Here is an 18273-nt window from a genome sequence, read left to right as displayed (position 1 = left end):
TGGAGTAAAATGGCTTTTTTTGACATTAACATGACATCTAACAACAAACACAGTGTTAACAGGGTTTTTTTTCTCTTGTAACTGTACACTAAGTGCTATTTATGAAAAGGGAAATTAACCCACGCACAACTTTCAGTCTATTAAAAGAACTTGGCAAAGCAACCCTGCAGCTGGTCTTTTTTTTTTTTCTTTAAAATGTATAAATGGACTAGATAAAGCTGGGTTCATTTATATCAATCCCAGTGGGGAATTCTCTGTACTTCCTGCTCCTGGGCTGCTCTCTTTCCCATGGTCAGACCAGTCCTTCTCCTGGGAACAGAGCTGGGATACTCTGGGCTGCTCTCTTTCCCATGGTCAGGCAGGGAGGCGGGGCTTATACCCAAATTCCCAACCTCTGTGCCTTTTGACTCCTGTCTGGTGTAAGGTTGTTTGAGCCCATGGGTCGGTCCCCATAATTACTTTACTCAGGTACAGAATTCTAATTTGTCTATTTCCGGCCTGTTCTCTTTCCTATGGTTAGGTGCACAGGTGGTGTGGCATTTGGGTATAAGCCCCTCCTCCCTGCCTGACCATGGGAATGAAAGCAGCCCATGAATGTACAGAGAATCAGAGCTCCATACAAATGTGATTTAAAAAAAGGACCAACTACAAACAGAACAACTCACTTTAACATTACTAAAAAGTTATATTTCAGTTAAAAGTTCCCCTTTAAAACAGGAAGTCCCTGCTAAGCAGAATTGGGGGGTTCCCCTTTGTACCCCTCTCTTGCCGTGTCCTGTACTGCCGGGCTCAGCTGCCTGGGACATCCCATTGGCCGGCATGAGAGGAGCAATTCCCTTGTGTCAGGGCTGTAGTGCAAGTGTGACCGCTCATTCCCGGGATTCTTTCCGTTACTGTAAGTGAGATATTTGGGGTATCATTTCCACGTATTTACATAATTAGGAAAACCCTGACTAATTACACAATTAATGTCCCTGTCTCCGCCCCCCTCGCTGGCAGGGATAATGCTGATGAAGGGTTTATATTAAATATTTAAAGAGAGAGGATGCTTTACAAGGAGAACGAGTCGGATGAAGGCTTATGGCTGACTGGGGTAACCATTTGGCCCCAGGGAATGGTCAGTGGGGTGTCTGTAGGGTGTGAGGTCACTGCTCAGGCAGTGGCCGAACCTTCTCCTCTGGTGGCCACCCTTTATTATGTTCATCCTTTGGGGGTGTGAGCCTCTTGCCAGCATCTTCTTTCATCATTGTCCAGAAGGCCATACTCTGCCTGGCATCTGTAATAACACTCACCTGAATGGGGGCACTCCCTGCCAGGGTCTTTGTGGTGCCCACAGCGGCTGTTGGCTGCAGTTCGGCTGATGGAGGCGGAGCTAAGAGGTTTAGGGTCTGTCCCCTAACCCCGCCCTCTGCGTTGGAATGTGATGCTGTGGGTAGAGCTCCCCCAGTGTAAAGTTCTGGGACTGCACATTGCAGAGAGTCCCGGCCAGAGGATTCAGCAGCTTTGTCTGTGGTGAAACTGCTCGGGGCCCCTGACTGAGCTGAGTTGTTATCAGGAGATGCAACTTTTCTTGGTCGGCCACGCTTCCGTTTAGCCGTGGCACCTGCCGCAGGCTCCGCCTCTGAACGCCGTTTCAGCCCCTTTGTCTCCCATCCTCCGACTGCTCTCTCTTTGCTGCTGTTATGAGGGGCTTTAGGGTGGGGCTGGCTGACCAGATCTGGTTGGATCATGATAAGCGGTGGAGATATCAGGCCAGTCCCGTTAATCCCAGCCGTTACGGGGACAGCAGTGAAGGGCAACGATCCAGGAATGATCTTTGGAGCCAACATAGAAGGGGCCATTCGGATTGGAAACTTCTCCGATGTGGGACGAGGCAGGACAGGCGGGTATTTAGCCACCAAAGCATCAACTTGTGGGCTATTGGCTGGCTTCTGGGGCTCGGGGGGACGTTTCTTCATGGACTGCTGTGGACTGCTCACATTTGGGCTTGTGGTCTTGCTCTGCTGGGGAAGAGATAGAAATAGTAGCAGCGAGAGAAATAACTGGGGGTGTGGGAATGAAATCAGAGAAAGGGTCTGCTCACCTTGGTCACAGCATCAGTGCCCCCGTCAGGAGAATCTGCCCCCTTATTGCCAGTCCCATCTACAGGCTGTTTCTGGGTTTTCTGTGCACCCCCCTGGGGGTTCTCTGTCAGACAAATAACAACAAAGTGTCAATGGCCTCTCATTTACATAATGATCTCCCAGCACCACCGGGTCACTCACCTGAAAGCACCATGGACAGGACCAGGTCTGCATTGGCACTGCGGGGGTTAATGAGGTGCTGCTGGATCAGGAACTGAGCCACTTCCACGATGTTGTTGAACGAGCGCTTGAGGATCTGCTCGGCCCAACTGCAGATGAGATCGCAGGAGGCGTTGATCACGTCGTTGTTGTACGACTGCACCAGGTCCGTGAGCTCGGACTGAACCGGGGGAAACAGCACAGAAAGGGTTAAAGCATCTTGCGGATGTCTTCAAAGGAGCGAGAGACTGGGACACGGCATTTAGAGGCAGCAGAGGAAAAGGGGAAGAAGATTTGAGACGGACAGGAAGAGAAGGAGGAATAAATGGAGATAGATGGGAACTGGGGCCCAAATAGGAAATACAGAGGGAGGAAGAGGATGGAAAGCATGGAGGAAGGGAAACAGATGAAGATACACAGAGACATGACAATAAGATGAGTGGAAGGAAGTCAGAGCAAGAAACGCTGGTAAAAAGAGGAGAGAGAAGCAGAATCTGGAGAGGAAAAGGAAGGTGGGCACAAATAAGGATTAAGGGTAAATGGGAAGAGGGAAGTGAATCAGAAAAGAACTGGGAGCCAATGAGAAGAGGGAGAAAATAGATTAGGAGACCAATGGGAAGAGAGCAAGGAAAGGGGAGAAGCAAGGGAATAATGGCAAGAGGGAGACGGAAGCATAAGGAAGAGGAGGGAATGAAGGGGGTAACAAAAGTGAAACAAGACTGGCATGGGCACCCGAGGGGCGGCACTTACACTCTCTGCCACCTTCAGGTCCAGGCTGGGTAAGGGTTGTAAGCTCACCACACTTTTCCTGCGCAGCCCACTGTAACAGTATGTGTCTCGCTGTTAAGGTTTCTACAGCACAGAAGGACTGATCCTGCCACATGGTGGCGCTGTTCTATTGCTCCCAAACAGGAGACCCACAATTGGCTGCAACAAATTCTTCCATCTGAAATAAAGTGATCAACCCCCCGGCCCCGCCTCTTTATCTGTACTGCTGTTTTATATGTTACCCCTTCATTATTGTTGTTGATAAATAACATGGGAAGGAGAGTTGTTTGATCCGGGGGAGGAGAGTGCAACATTGAGGCTCCGCCCATATAAAAAGGATATTTAGACTGGCCTCTGCCTCCCAGCCGCCGGGCCTTGATATTAGGGAATATCTCCCGGATTATCTTGCCGAAGTTGGCCACGCTGAGCGGGCGTCCATGAAGGTTGTCACAGTACCGCCTGCGGGTAAAGGCACAAGGGAAATGAACCTAATGGCACCCCCACATTATAGCTGCAATGGGACGGGGCTTCAGCACTCTCAGCCTCTGAAAATGGCCACAGTGTAGATGTAATGCCACCCCACTATCTCCTGTAGAGTGCTAGCTCTGGTGCACACACACTCACTTGTAGGCATCATAGACGTCCTGCTTGGGGAGACAGGTGTCCGTGTGCTCCTCCAGGTGGTTGCGGATCCAGGTGCAGGCGTGCATGTGTTCTGCCGTATTTACACTTCCAATGTCCAGACTGTTTGGCAGAGAAACGTCATAATCACTCACCGTGCAACTGCCACAAACACCAACTACCGAGAATAATGAGGGGAGTCGGGAGTGGCACAGGTACCCCCAGAGATCCCCGTTATATTCTGTATTTTGTTATTCACAGGCCTGGGATGAACACTTGTCAGATTCCTATTGATATGTAGGGATACTGGCCCCAAGTCTTCCCATATATCAATAGTGACCCCTGCTGGTTAAATCAGGAACTGCACAATCCAGAAATCTCAAGGAATGAGAAATGCTGAAATCAAAGTAAAGTTCCCCAAAGAGCGGAGCGTGCGACTCCCCCAGGAAATGGTTATAAAGAGATATCCACACACAGTCTCTATGTCAGGCCATTACTCCCCGTAGCAAAGTCCTGCCCCCCGGCACTTCCCTCTTACTGACCATTTATTACTCGCTGGTACCTTTTCTCTGGGGCGCTGGGTCCTGCAGGGAGTTGCAGATACAGGTACAGTTTGTCATAATCTGTCAATTTCTGTACATCCTGCTGCAGAGAGAAGAGGTTCAGGTTAAAGGGCAAGTAAAATTGCATGTGCCAATACAGGGTAGAGTGCAAGGGGGCAGGAGAGGAATATACGGCCTGTAGGGACTGTCATCTATATACACTGTAAGGACTGTATGGGACATGATTTGACTGTCTGTATATAGCAGTATAAACTTTAGCGACTGTATGGGATCAGACAGGAGATATACACAGACTATACAAGGTGCAGGGAGTGTATGGGATCAGACAGGAGATATACACAGACTATACAAGGTGCAGGGAGTATATGGGATCAGACCGGAGACATACACAGACTATACAAGGTGCAGGGAGTGTATGGGATCAGAGAGGAGATATACACAGACTATACAAGGTGCAGGGAGTGTATGGGATCAGACAGGAGATATACACAGACTATACAAGGTGCAGGGAGTGAATAGGATGAGACAGGAGATATACACAGACTATACAAGGTGCAGGGAGTGTATGGGATCAGACAGGAGATATACACAGACTATACAAGGTGCAGGGAGTGAATAGGATGAGACAGGAGATATACACAGACTATACAAGGTGCAGGGAGTGTATGGGATCAGACAGGAGATATACACAGACTATACAAGGTGCAGGGAGTGTATGGGATGAGAGAGAAGATATACACAGACTGTACAAGGTGCAGGGAGTGTATGGGATGAGAGAGAAGATATACACAGACTATACAAGGTGCAGGGAGTGTATGGGATGAGAGAGAAGATATACACAGACTATACAAGGTGCAGGGAGTGTATGGGATGAGAGAGGAGATATACACAGACTATACAAGGTGCAGGGAGTGTATGGGATGAGAGAGGAGATATACACAGACTATACAAGGTGCAGGGAGTGTATGGGATCAGACAGGAGATATACAGACTATACAAGGTGCAGGGAGTGTATGGGATCAGACAGGAGATATACACAGACTATACAAGGTGCAAGGAGTGAATAGGATGAGACAGGAGATATACACAGACTATACAAGGTGCAGGGAGTGTATGGGATGAGAGAGAAGATATACACAGACTGTACAAGGTGCAGGGAGTGTATGGGATCAGACAGGAGATATACACAGACTATACAAGGTGCAGGGAGTGTATGGGATCAGACAGGAGATATACACAGACTATACAAGGTGCAGGGAGTGTATGGGATCAGACAGGAGATATACACAGACTATACAAGGTGCAGGGAGTGTATGGGATCAGACAGGAGACATACACAGACTATACAAGGTGCAGGGAGTGTATGGGATCAGAGAGGAGATATACACAGACTATACAAGGTGCAGGGAGTGTATGGGATCAGAGAGGAGATATACACAGACTATACAAGGTGCAGGGAGTGTATGGGATCAGACAGGAGATATACACAGACTATACAAGGTGCAGGGAGTGTATGGGATCAGAGAGGAGATATACACAGACTATACAAGGTGCAGGGAGTGTATGGGATCAGAGAGGAGATATACACAGACTATACAAGGTGCAGGGAGTGTATGGGATCAGACAGGAGATATACACAGACTATACAAGGTGCAGGGAGTGTATGGGATCAGACAGGAGATATACACAGACTATACAAGGTGCAGGGAGTGTATGGGATCAGACAGGAGATATACACAGACTATACAAGGTGCAGGGAGTTTGAGTACATACCAGAATGTTATCCACTTTGGTCTGCACTGACTTTCTGTAGGATCACAAAGAGGAGAGGTCAGTGTCAGATATTGGGGGGGGTGTACTAACGCTCTATAAGGGGGAGCAGAGAAATGAATAAGAGCCCCAATGTTTATATCATTTAGCCAAAACCTACCCCCGCACACACTGAGCTGTACTATTCACTCACCCCAAACAGATACAAAAGCTTTATCACTGGGGAGTGACGCGAGGAGCCATTATGTGGAACCCCCATATATGGACAGTAGCCGAGGGCTAAGACAGCAGAGCTATAAGGAGTGACTCATGAGACGTCTGTAGGGATGAGATCACTGTGGGTTGTGACTCCAGAAATGAGCAGCGAGTGGAGCTACTGAGCTTACGTGATCTTGTTGCGCAGTTTCTGCAGGAGGCTGTTGGGCTCGGTGTCCCCCTGGGAGTCGTGGTTGATCTTGTCATAAAGTGAGACCTGGGCCATACCCTCCTCCAGACGAGACCTGCCAGAGAGAAGAGCCAACGGGCAGTTACAAGCGCAGCCACCGGTCACACAGTCATAGCCTTTCAATATGGATGAGTCCTACACGTTTCAGCTGGCCTGCCTAACCTTCTATTCAGCTTCTGGTCTGGCTGCCTGGTTGCTATGGTCATGGAGCCCTAGAAACCACATGCCAATTTCAATTCCACGTCAAAAGCCAAAGAACAAAATGTAAATCATAATAAAATGATCTTCTACAAAGAATTACTCCCCATGTTTAAGTACTGCCCCTAACTCCTCCCCCAATGTTTAGGTACTGCCCTGACTCCTCCCCCATGGTTAATTACTGCCCTGACTCCTCCCCCATGATTAAGTACTGCCCCCGTCTCCTCCCCTGTGGACATGTTCTTACCCATAACACCCTCCTGGCAGTCACTGAATGGTCCCACACACACTTCCCCAGACCTGCTGGCTGCACCGGTTTCCCAGTTGCTTGTAGCTCCTCCCCTTTAGGGCGGACCCAGCAGACTGAGGGCGGGGAGTGTGTGTGAGACAAACACAAGGCCACGGGCTGTTTCGGCGGGAATTATTCGGGCGCTTGAGTGTTACGGTTGGGAGAGACTCCGGGCGCGTTACTAGGAGAGTCTCATACAATCAGAGCAGCGCTAATGTGACTCCCTATTGCCCCACACGTTCTACTGAGCGGCCCCTGCTCAGACTGACAGCAAACTGAGAGCCTCACCGGCCACCGTAATTCCCTCACATCCCCCTCCCGGCGTCTCATTGTCCCGACAGCCTATAGGCGGCTCCTCATGCCCCGGCACCTAACAGCAGCCACCTTATTAGTCCCGCTCTCCCCGGGACAGTCACGAGTTCCTGAACAGCCCGCAGTCCCGATGCTTGTTTAAAAGTCCCGCAGCTCCGTTATCTTGTCGCCCCTCGACTCCTTCCGGACAGCGAGCCCCTACGTCACGGGTCTCATCTCGCGAGATCTTGGCGTCACACGCGCGCTCACGCTTTAGTTTGTAAGCGTGACGCCCTAGTCACTGGGGTATTTACTTAATAGGCAGATATAACCCGCTCCTTCTCCCCTAAACCTGCAGCAATAAAGTGACTGGAAGGAAAAGGCCTTGAATTAATCCCATCAGCCCATTCACTGTGTGTGTCCTGCACTCGTCTGTCTCACACACGCTCCCCTGTGGTTTATTTACCTCACACACTGTACTGACCTATTGTATCCTACTCATACTGGATCTGCCCGCCCCTTGTCACGTGTCACTGACTCCTGCTACCGCCCACTTTAAAGGGGCTGTTCACCTTTATGTTAACTTTTAGCATGTTACAGAGTGGCTAATTCTAAGCAGTTTTTCAATTGGTCTCCGTTATTTATTTTTTATAGTTTTATAATTATTTGCAGTTTTCTTCCAGTTCTTTTCAGCTTTCACATAGGGGTCGCTGACCCTGTCCAATAAACAAATGCTCTGTAAGGCTACACTTTTATTGTTGTTTTTATTACTACTCTTTCTATCCAGGCTTCACCTATTCATATTCCAGTCTCTTATTCATATAAGTGCATGGTTGCTAGGGGAATTTGGACCCTAGCAACCAGATTGCTGAAATTACAAACTGGAGAGCTGCTGAATAAAAAGCTAAATAAGTCAAAAACCACAAATAATAAAAAAGGAAAACCAATTGCAAATTATCTCAGAATATCCCTCTCTACATCATACTAACAGTTAGGGGCAGAATTTAAAAAAAATTGAAATGTCAAGCTATTTTCATGTACTTTGTATAGTATCTTTAATCCATCTGGCTAAGGGTAACCTTGAAGCCCTTGTTTTTCCCAAAGGATAGAAAGAGATTCTCTGATTTGCTGAATGTTCTCTTTCAGAACCCTCCTCACATCCAACAGATGAAGTCTTCTTTCTTCTGCAGTTTTTGGCTGAGGGGAAAGGCAGGAAGACAGATCTCTTGATAAATATGAGCCCAAGAAGCCACCTTGGGTCTAAAAACAGATACAGCCCTAAGTAACACTTGTTCTTCAAAAGAATCTTCTGTAAGGCTCTCTGACTGATCGAACATCACTTACTCTCTCTGCAGAGGTGATGGCCATTAGAATAAGTGATTTGAAGAAAAGGTGTTTAATAACTGTCCTCTCCACAGGTTCAAATGGAGCATCACAGAGTTTCTCCAACACAATATTCAGATCCCAATGTGGACAAGGCTCCAGTACAGTTGGTCTTAATTTGAAAGCTGCTCTTATAAATCTTTTAATAAGAGGTTCTTCAGCAAACCTGATCCCCAGAAAAGCTGAAATTGCCGATATGGACCTTGAGTGAATTACGTCTTAAATTCTTATCCAAGCCACACTGAAGAAAATCCAAGAGGTTGTTCAGAGAAACTGAAGACAATACCTTCCAAACAACACCAATTCCTGAAGACTTTTATAATTCTGGAATAAACTTTTGAGGTTGATTCTTTCCTCGCACACATTAAGGTACTGATTACTTTCTCTGAAAGACCCCGATTACTTAATAGGGGCCTATCAACCTCCAGGCTGTCGGGTTCAGACGTTGAGGGTCTGTGTATACCAAACCCTTCTGGAACAATAGAGATCTGGTGTAAGGAAGAATCCAAAATTCCCCTCAACTCATCTGCATTAGGAGTGAAAACCAGCTCCTCCTGGGCCAGAATGGTACGACCGCAATCACTGAAGTCTGGTCTAGGCGTATCTTCCTTAGAACTCTACCAATGAGAGGAAGGGGAGGAGAGACATAAGCAAGACTGAAATCCCACTTGATGGACAGCGAATCCAGGATCCAAGGATGCTCCTTCTTGTAGAGGGAGCAGAACCTGGGCAGCTTGGAATTCTCTCATGTCGCCATCAGGTCCACCACTGGCTTCTCCCATCTCTTGACTATTCTCTGAAAAATCTTCTGATTCAGAGACCATTCTCCTGGGTCCAATGTAGCCCTGTAAGGTACCTGTAACCGCAGCCGAGGCGCAGACACGGGGGTACTTAGGTTCCTGAGGATTCCCGGCGTCTGTCGCGCGCGCGTTGACGCTGCGTCATTACGTTTTTGGCGCCAAACTTGTCCCTATAAAAAGACGTCAGCAAGAGCAAACAGTGCTTGGTGATTTCCTTGCTAGTGCTTGTTACTGTGTTCTCTGATTATTCTTTGGATTTGTCTTTCTTGTTACCGACCTCGGCCTGACCTGGACTTCGATTACCTTCTGCCTGCCTCCGACCTCTGCCTGTCCCTGACTACGTTTACCTCTGCCCGCCTACCGACTCTCTGCCTGTTCTCCGACCACGCTTTTGACTTGCATCTATTCCTTCGGGTCAAGTTCAGCAAGCTGTACACTAACAGCAGTTCTAACTGCTCTTCCTATTGAATCTCCAAAAGAGCCTGACAAGCCCTGCTCAATTGGTCTCACAGTTTGTTGTCCTGACCCCGAATATGTACTGCCATCAGAGCTGTAAGATGTTCTTCTGCCCACTGAAGAATATTCATGGTCTCCTTCAGGAGTACCCTGGATCTTGTGCCTCCCTGTCTGTTCAGGTAAGTCACCACAATCGCATTGTCTGACTGAACTTTCACAGCACAGACCCTCAGATATTTCTGAAAAGACTTTAGGGCGAGAGAAACCGCCTTCAACTCTCTGAAGTTGGACGAAAGGGACTTCTCTATATGACCCCAAAATCCTTGGGCAGATCGGTTTTCCATATGAGCCCCCCAACCACTCTGGCTCTTCTATGTCTTTTCCTTGTGTAAGTCTTCCTCTCTGCAGCCACCAGTGCAGTGAATTTTTTGTCTCTGAAGAAACTTTCTGTCCAGAGACTCTATGTCTCTGTCCCATCAGGAGAGCAACTCCTGCTGTAGAGGCCTCATATGTAGTCTGGCCCATCGGACTAATTCTATGGAGGCCGACATGAGGCCTAAAATCTTCATCCTCTGATGAAGATAGCAGCCCGGAGCTAGAATTTGAGACTGAAGAGCATAAACTCTCTCTGGAGTTAGAAAGATCTTGATTTTGACTATATCTAGTATGTTCCCCAGAAAAAGTTTCTGCCTCTATGGGAAGAGGGAAGATTTTTCCCTGTTGACTATCCAACCAAGTTTCTCCAGAATTTCCAAGGTTCTCTGAACCTGCTTTTCTAGGAGAGAGGCTGAATCCAGATAAGGGATTATATGTATTCCTTCCTTCCTGAGCATGGCTACCACCACCTTGGTGAAAACTCTTGGAGCAGACGTTATCCCAAAAGGCAGTGACTTGAACTAGAAATGATACATTTTCTTCTGCATAAAAACTGCTATCCTCAGAAATTTCCTGTGACAATGAAATATGTGCAGATGTAAATAGGCATCCTTTAATCTATCTCCTTCTTCCAGAATTTGATTAACTGACTTTATTGATTCCATCTGGAAATGCTTTTTTCTTATAAATTGATTCACCATTCTCAGATTGATTATCATGCAAAATGTTCCGTTTGGCTTTGGAACCAAAAAACGATAAGTAAGTTCCCTGGCCCCTTTTGCCAGATGAGTAAATTCCCTGGCCCCTTTTGCAGACTGAAACTTCCTCTATGACCTTCATCTGAAGATAATCCCGAATTGATTCTTCTAAAAACAGTTGCCTTTGAAGTGAAGAACCTTCTGGGGTGATTAGAAATCAAGGAGGTGGTTCCTGGAATAACTCTATTCTGTATCCCTCTCTTATCAATTGCAGAATCCAGGAATTTTTTCCACTGAAGGTAGAACAGAGAAAGCCTTCCCCCCACCTCCAAACTTCTGGCGTCAGAAATGTGTCTGTCTGCCTCCAATTTGTGGTTTTGCTCTTCCTCACATTTGAAGCCCTTGTAGCTCCTTGACCTCTAAAGGGCTGTGTTCTTTCGTAAAACCAGTACTATCTTTTTCTTGGCAGAGATCTCCTTTGTCTGCGAATAAAGGATCCTTTCCAGTTCCTCTGTCTGTCTTGTGGAAGCAATTTTCCTTTGTCATCAGATAGTTTTTCCATTAAGGAATCCAGCTTGGATCCAAAAAGTTGACCTGGCTCAAAATCCATGTTACAAAGGTTAATTTTTGAGGTTGAATCCGCTCTCCAAGGTTTGAACCAAATTGCCCTTCTGGCTGAAGTAGAGAGGGCTACATTTTTAGAAGCAAGTTTTAGAGAAATTCAGACGCTAATTTCAGCGTCTTTAGACTTTTCAGCAAATCCTCCCTCTAATCTTGTTTTGAATGTCAGTTCTTCCAACTGAACTAACCAGTTTCCTTTGAAAGCTCTGAGGCCACAATAAATGGCTTACATCAGGGCCGGACTGGGAGTAAAAAGCAGCCCGGGCAAAAAAATCAAAGCAGCCCACATGTAAACACAATGGTTTTGTACTCCACAGATATATTGGAGTAAAACTGCAAAAATGATGTGCATAAAAAGCTGCCTTTCTTAACTGTAATTAATGTGAAATATTACAGTTATTAATTAACTATTATTATTAGTTACCCAAAGGGCATACCTAGATGTATATAAAGGGCCCACTGGCGAGTAGTTATGCCACTGGAAGTCAGTGACACCTTAGGGTGAGGCTCTATACATGCACTATATATATAGTATATATATATATTAATCAGTTAACCATTCAATGCTATCCCAAAACTCCTTTTTATATCATTTTAATTTTTGGCCGGGGTTCTTTCACACACACACACACAGTTTTCTATCTTTCGCTGAATGCCACCTTTACAGCCCCAGCCAACAAAAAAATGTAATTGCAGGCAGTTCTACTGACCTTTCAGCTATCAGTCATGTACAAGAAGAGTTACTTATTGTAAGTGGCTAGCCAATTCCCTGGTTGTATCCAAGTTGTCAGGACAAGTCCAGGCATTGGGGGGAGCAGTGCCGGACTGGGGCACCTGGGACTCACCAAAAGACCTGACTCAGAGGGCCCCCTGCATAACTATATAAGGTGATAGCTGACTATGAGGTGTAGTATTTAATGTCCAGTGCAAATGGCACGGCTGTCTCAACAATGTCCTCTTTATCATGTACCTTTCTCCATTCAATTTGAGACTTTCTTTAGCCAGTAATGAGCATTCCTTAATCCAGATATGCCAGTATGGTCACTGCAGAAAATGCATTTGGAGAAGCAAATCAAAGCAGTGCTGTTCCTTTAAATTAATATTTATTGCTTCTAACTTGTCTTGCTGGTCATTTTATCCTCTTCCCTGTGCCTTTTAGGAATGTGCCTACCTCCCCTGCTAGATTTATTACTTGCTTGGCTGTTTTTTCATTTGTCTTGCTCATTGCACATCACAGGCAGAGAGCTCCTTCAGAGAACTGGTGATCCGCTGTGTGATTGGTTAACGAGCAACGTGCAGACCCGGTGTGTCTTATCTGATCGCCGGTATTTTGACGGAACTCTCTGCACTGATATGTAATGAGGAAAAAAAGAGAAGCTAATACCGGAGAGCGGAAGGGAGGGAAAGTGACAAGTTCCCTAACCTAACTAGAGTTAGGGAATTGCAGGGGTGGTGTTCGAGGCTCTCTCCCTTCTCATTTGCTGCCCCCTCCCTTTCGTCCTCTGCCTTTAGCCCCACCTCTCTCACCTCGCAAAATCAGCCAGCTCTGGGACAAGGCTCACGTCACGTGAAATCCCGCTCCTCACCTTCCAATTCCCAGCGTCTGTGGTAGCAGCTATCACGGCTCCGGCAGGCCCCTGGTAGTTATGTTACTGCGGCCCAATTGTAAAAAAATAGAGCGGCCCCACGGGATTTTGCCCGAACTGACAAATTGCCAGTCCGGGCCTGGCTTACATTGAGCTGCAGAAGCCAAATGAATTCTCTTTATTGACGTCTCCGCCTTCTTGTCCATCACATCCTATAGGCCTGAACCATCTTCCACAGGAATTGTGGTTCTCTTTGAAAGTTCGCCCATCGCAAGATCAACTTTTGGGGGATCTTCCCATTTTTTGGATTCTTCAGAAATAGGAAAAAGAGTTTTGAAGCGTTTGTTGTAATCGCAGGTGGTCCGGATTTTTCCATTCAAATTCCATGAGATCTTTGATCACTGGGTGTAAGGGGAAAGCTCTAGGTATTTTCCTTGACCAGCTTTTCTCCTGTTCTGCTTCAGAACTCTTCCCCTCCTGATCTTCCATTGCCCCCTTATCTGCTTTTATTAGCTTAAATATAGATTCAGATTGGAACACAGTCCACTTCATCCTCTGAAGGACAATGAACTTCATCAATGACAGTATAATCCTGTTCATCCACCGGTATAGGTGACTTATCAGCAGAATTAATCGGGTCCTGAGATGAAGAACCCATGATTTCTACAAATGACTTCTAAATAAAGTCCTTAAACCGGCTCATTGCCATCTCAGCAGACTGAGGGGGGTCATTAGCTGTTGCCAGACAGGCTTCACAACGACCTCTCTCTCATAGTTATCACATTGTCTGCAGACCAAATGTCTGGTTTTAGACTGCTTTTTTCCTTGTCTAGCTTCCAGACTGGACATCTGTACAGACAATAGAAAAAAATAATCTTTCCCTTCTGCATTGGGACACATTTTCGCTTGTATAGAACACTTTTTGGGCGCCTGCGAAAATCCAAAACAGACTTTTAAATTAACACTCACCTCCTGAAACCCGCAATACCGGAAGTGCGCGCCTTCTAGTTTCTTTGCTGTTTAACTTACTGTTCAATCAGTCAGCTGAATCCAGACGCATAGGAAGCTCTGTCCATCCACAAGGAACACCACCCGAGGCTGCCTCCCTGCTTGTCCCTGAGCTCAATACTGAGCCCTCCATGGCAAAAGCAGAAAAAAAGTCATCCCACTGTCCTCAGCTAGGACAGATAAAAACACCATGTAAGGGGGGAAGGGGTGGGTTCTTATAGCTGCTGAAGCTCTGCTATTGGTCCTACTGGGAGGGAGGGAAATCCCTGCTGCTGTTGGATGTTAAGGAAACTCCCATTACTTCGAAATTCGACCCTTGATAAATTTGCCCCTTAATTTAAAGGTGAACAACCCCTTTAACTCCCACAATGACCATGACCCCATGGGAAATGAGTGGGACATAAAATATACATCTATTAACTAGGGATTCACCAAATCCACTATTTTGGATTCCGCCGAACCCCCAAATCCTTAGCGAAAGATTCGGCCGAATACCGAACCAAATCCTAATTTGCATATGCAAATTAGGGGTGGGAAGAGGAAAACCTTTATCACTTCGTGACAAAAAGTAATGCGATTTCCCTCCCTGCCCCCAATTTGCATATGCAAATTTGCATATGTATTCGGCCGAATCCTGCTGAAAAAGGCCGAATCCTGGCCGAATCCCAAACCGAATCCTGGACTCAGTGCATCCCTACTATTAATCTATGAGAGGAGCTCAGTGTTGGCTCTGCTGCAAATAAGAGCTTTGTAATAAGCGCACAAAAATAAGAACAAAGTCACACTCAATTCAATACTTCTGCACAAACTCCAGGTTTTTCCTTTTATTTAAGGGGAGATCCCAGCAAACGTTTAGGGGCCCCTACATCAAGTGTTACTTACACAGTGTGTGCAGGGAAGTATTAAAGGGAATAAGTAACTCTGCCCGCTGCGATTAAGTGATGACATCATAACGATGATTGACATTTACACTGATATATACATATTCACTCATAATGTCCTCATCCTATAAAGGTTTCACTCCTCAATGTTGGGATCCATCTATAAAATCCTTAGTGCCGGTATGTGGCAAGAAATGGGACTGTGGAACAAAATATTTTCATTTATACGATCAAAAGTAATCACAAGCCACTAGGTACCAGGGGCAGCAAAAATGCTGCTTCTGGTACTTTAAGAGCGAAATTCCGGGGGAGGGGGGGCAGCAGCAACTGCTGCTGCCTCAGGCAGCGGAGGGGCCAGGATCGCCCCTGATGCTATCAGCAGAAAACTGCACCGGCCCGGGGTTCTTCCAATGAGCTCTATGGATCGATCCTCTTCCTAAAAAATATAAAAATTAAAAAGGGTAAAAATGTCCTATTTTCTATAGTGAACTTATTGCACGAGGCTAAAGTTTGAGCTTGTCAATAGCAGCAATGATCCAGGACTTCAAACTTGTCATTTCCAAATCACAATTCTCAATTGATCTCTTGTGTTCACCAATACGTATTTTCACTTGTCTTTTTCTTTTACCCACATAGACTTTATCATTTGAGCAAGTAAATGACCTCCATTGTATTTAGGGTTCCCCCATGGCCGCTATTTTACTGGCCTGGCGGGTAAAAATGATGGTTGATGCCAATGTCATTAATAGGGAAAAAAGATAAATATATAGGAAAGCCGGTATTTTTTTCCAATAAAAGTGGCAACACTAAGGGGCACATTCATGAAGCTCGAGTGAAGGATTCGAAGTAAAAAAACTTCGAATTTCGAAGTGTTTTTTGGGCTACTTCGACCATCGAATGGGCTACTTCGACCTTCGACTACGACTACGAATCGAACGATTCGAACTAAAAATCTTCGACTATTCGACCATTCGATAGTCGAAGTACTGCCTCTTTAAAAAAAACTTCGACCCCCTACTTCGGCAGCTAAAAGCTACCGAAGTCAATGTTAGCCTATGGGGAAGGTCCCCATAGGCTTGCCTGAGTTTTTTTGATCGAAGGATATTCCTTCCATCGTTGGATTAAAATCATTCGAATCGTTCGATTTGAAGGATTTAATCGTTCGATCGAAGGAATAATCCTTCGATCGTAGCATTTGCGCTAAATCCTTCGACTTCGATGTCGAAGGATTTTAGTTCCTAGTCGAATATCGAGGGTTAATTAACCCTCGATATTCGACCCTTCATACATCTGGCCCTAATTGTATTACATGAAGGTCCTATGTATCCTTTTTAGGAACAGGACATTATGAGTGAATATGTTTATATCAGAGTAAGGGGCCTATTTACTTATATATAGTGATCATATCCAACTTATATATTTATATATAGTGATCATATTCCCCTTATATATTTATATATAGTGATCATATCCCCCGTATATATTTATATATAGTGATCATATCCTCCTTATATATTTATATATAGTGATCATATTCCCTTATATATATTTATATATAGTGATCATATCCCTTATATATTTATAAATAGTGATCATATCCCCTTATATATTTATATATAGTGATCATATCCTCCTTATATATTTATATATAGTGATCATATCCCCCTTATATATTTATATATAGTGATCATATCCCTTATATATTTAATATGTGATCATATCCCCTTATATATTTATATATAGTGATCATATCCCCTTATATATTTATATATAGTGATCATATCCCCTTATATATTTATATATAGTGATCATATCCCCTTATATATTTATATATAGTGATCATATCCCCTTATATATTTATATATAGTGATCATATCCCCCTTATATATTTATATATAGTGATCATATCCCCCTTATATATTTATATATAGTGATCATATCCCCTTATATATTTATATATAGTGATCATATCCCCTTATATATTTATATATAGTGATCATATCCCCTTTTATATTTATATATAGTGATCATATCCCTTATATATTTATATATAGTGATCATATCCCCTTATATATTTATATATAGTGATCATATCCCCTTATATATTTATATATAGTGATCATATCCCCTTATATATTTATATATAGTGATCATATCCCCTTATATATTTATATATAGCGATCATATCCCCTTATATATTTATATATAGTGATCATACCCCTTATATATTTATATACAGTGATCATATCCCCCTTATATATTTATATATAGAGATCATGTCCCCCTTATATATTTATATATAGTGATCATATCCCCTTATATATTTATATATAGTGATCATATCCCCCTTATATATTTATTTATAGTAATCATATCCCCTTATATATTTATATATAGCGATCATATCCCCTTATATATTTATATATAGTGATCATACCCCTTATATATTTATATACAGTGATCATATCCCCCTTATATATTTATATATAGAGATCATATCCCCCTTATATATTTATATATAGTGATCATATCCCCTTATATATTTATATATAGTGATCATATCCCCCTTATATATTTATTTATAGTAATCATATCCCATTATATATTTATATATAGTGATCATATCCCCCTTATATATTTATATATAGAGATCATGTCCCCCTTATATATTTATATATAGTGATCATATCCACTTATATATTTATATATAGTGATCATATCCCCCTTATATATTTATTTATAGTAATCATATCCCATTATATATTTATATATAGTGATCATACCCCCTTATATATTTATATATAGTGATCATATCCCCTTATATATTTATATATAGTGATCATATCCCCCTTATATATTTATATATAGTGATCATATCCCCTTATATATTTATATATAGCGATCATATCCCCTTATATATTTATATATAGTGATCATACCCCTTATATATTTATATACAGTGATCATATCCCCCTTATATATTTATATATAGAGATCATATCCCCCTTATATATTTATATATAGTGATCATATCCCCTTATATATTTATATATAGTGATCATATCCCCCTTATATATTTATTTATAGTAATCATATCCCATTATATATTTATATATAGTGATCATACCCCCTTATATATTTATATATAGTGATCATATCCCCTTATATATTTATATATAGTGATCATATCCCCCTTATATATTTATATATAGTGATCATACCCCCTTATATATTTATA

At 43.8% G+C, this 18273-nt stretch overlaps 1 protein-coding gene across 12 annotated transcripts; it reads right to left on the bottom strand.

Annotated features, from left to right (window-relative positions):
- rfx5.L (regulatory factor X5 L homeolog) lies at nucleotides 1-7695 on the bottom strand. 12 transcript variants are annotated; one of them, XM_041573828.1, is made up of 10 exons: nucleotides 6895-7693; nucleotides 6391-6504; nucleotides 6008-6041; nucleotides 4234-4316; nucleotides 3675-3794; nucleotides 3393-3509; nucleotides 3033-3114; nucleotides 2265-2463; nucleotides 2084-2187; nucleotides 1-2003 (listed from the first exon to the last, which is right to left on the bottom strand). In XM_041573828.1, the coding sequence occupies exons 2-10, from the start codon at nucleotides 6483-6485 to the stop codon at nucleotides 1146-1148; spliced, it is 1692 nt and encodes a 563-aa protein (XP_041429762.1). In that variant the 5' UTR covers nucleotides 6486-6504; nucleotides 6895-7693; the 3' UTR covers nucleotides 1-1145. The 12 variants fall into 12 exon arrangements, with proteins under 12 accessions (XP_041429762.1, XP_041429763.1, XP_041429761.1 ...); XM_041573829.1 differs by having other exon boundaries at nucleotides 7225-7693; XM_041573827.1 differs by having other exon boundaries at nucleotides 7321-7693.
- Between the last annotated feature and the right edge of the window lie 10578 nt (nucleotides 7696-18273).

Source organism: Xenopus laevis, chromosome 8L (assembly GCF_017654675.1).
Source record: "Xenopus laevis strain J_2021 chromosome 8L, Xenopus_laevis_v10.1, whole genome shotgun sequence".
NCBI classification, from domain to species: domain Eukaryota; kingdom Metazoa; phylum Chordata; class Amphibia; order Anura; family Pipidae; genus Xenopus; species Xenopus laevis.
This window is presented reverse-complemented; position numbering and strand designations above follow the sequence as displayed.

Excerpts from the sequence above, each read along its gene's own strand:
- rfx5.L (XM_041573824.1), bottom strand. The coding sequence starts at position 6,655 with ATGACCATAGCAACCAGGCAGCCAGACCAGAAGCTGAATAGAAG. Across the intron at positions 6,505-6,611 it reads GACCAGAAGCTGAATAGAAG|GTCTCGTCTGGAGGAGGGTA; the intron begins GTTAGGCAGGCC and ends TCTCTCTGGCAG. Across the intron at positions 2,004-2,083 it reads GCACTGATGCTGTGACCAAG|CAGAGCAAGACCACAAGCCC; the intron begins GTGAGCAGACCC and ends TCTCTTCCCCAG.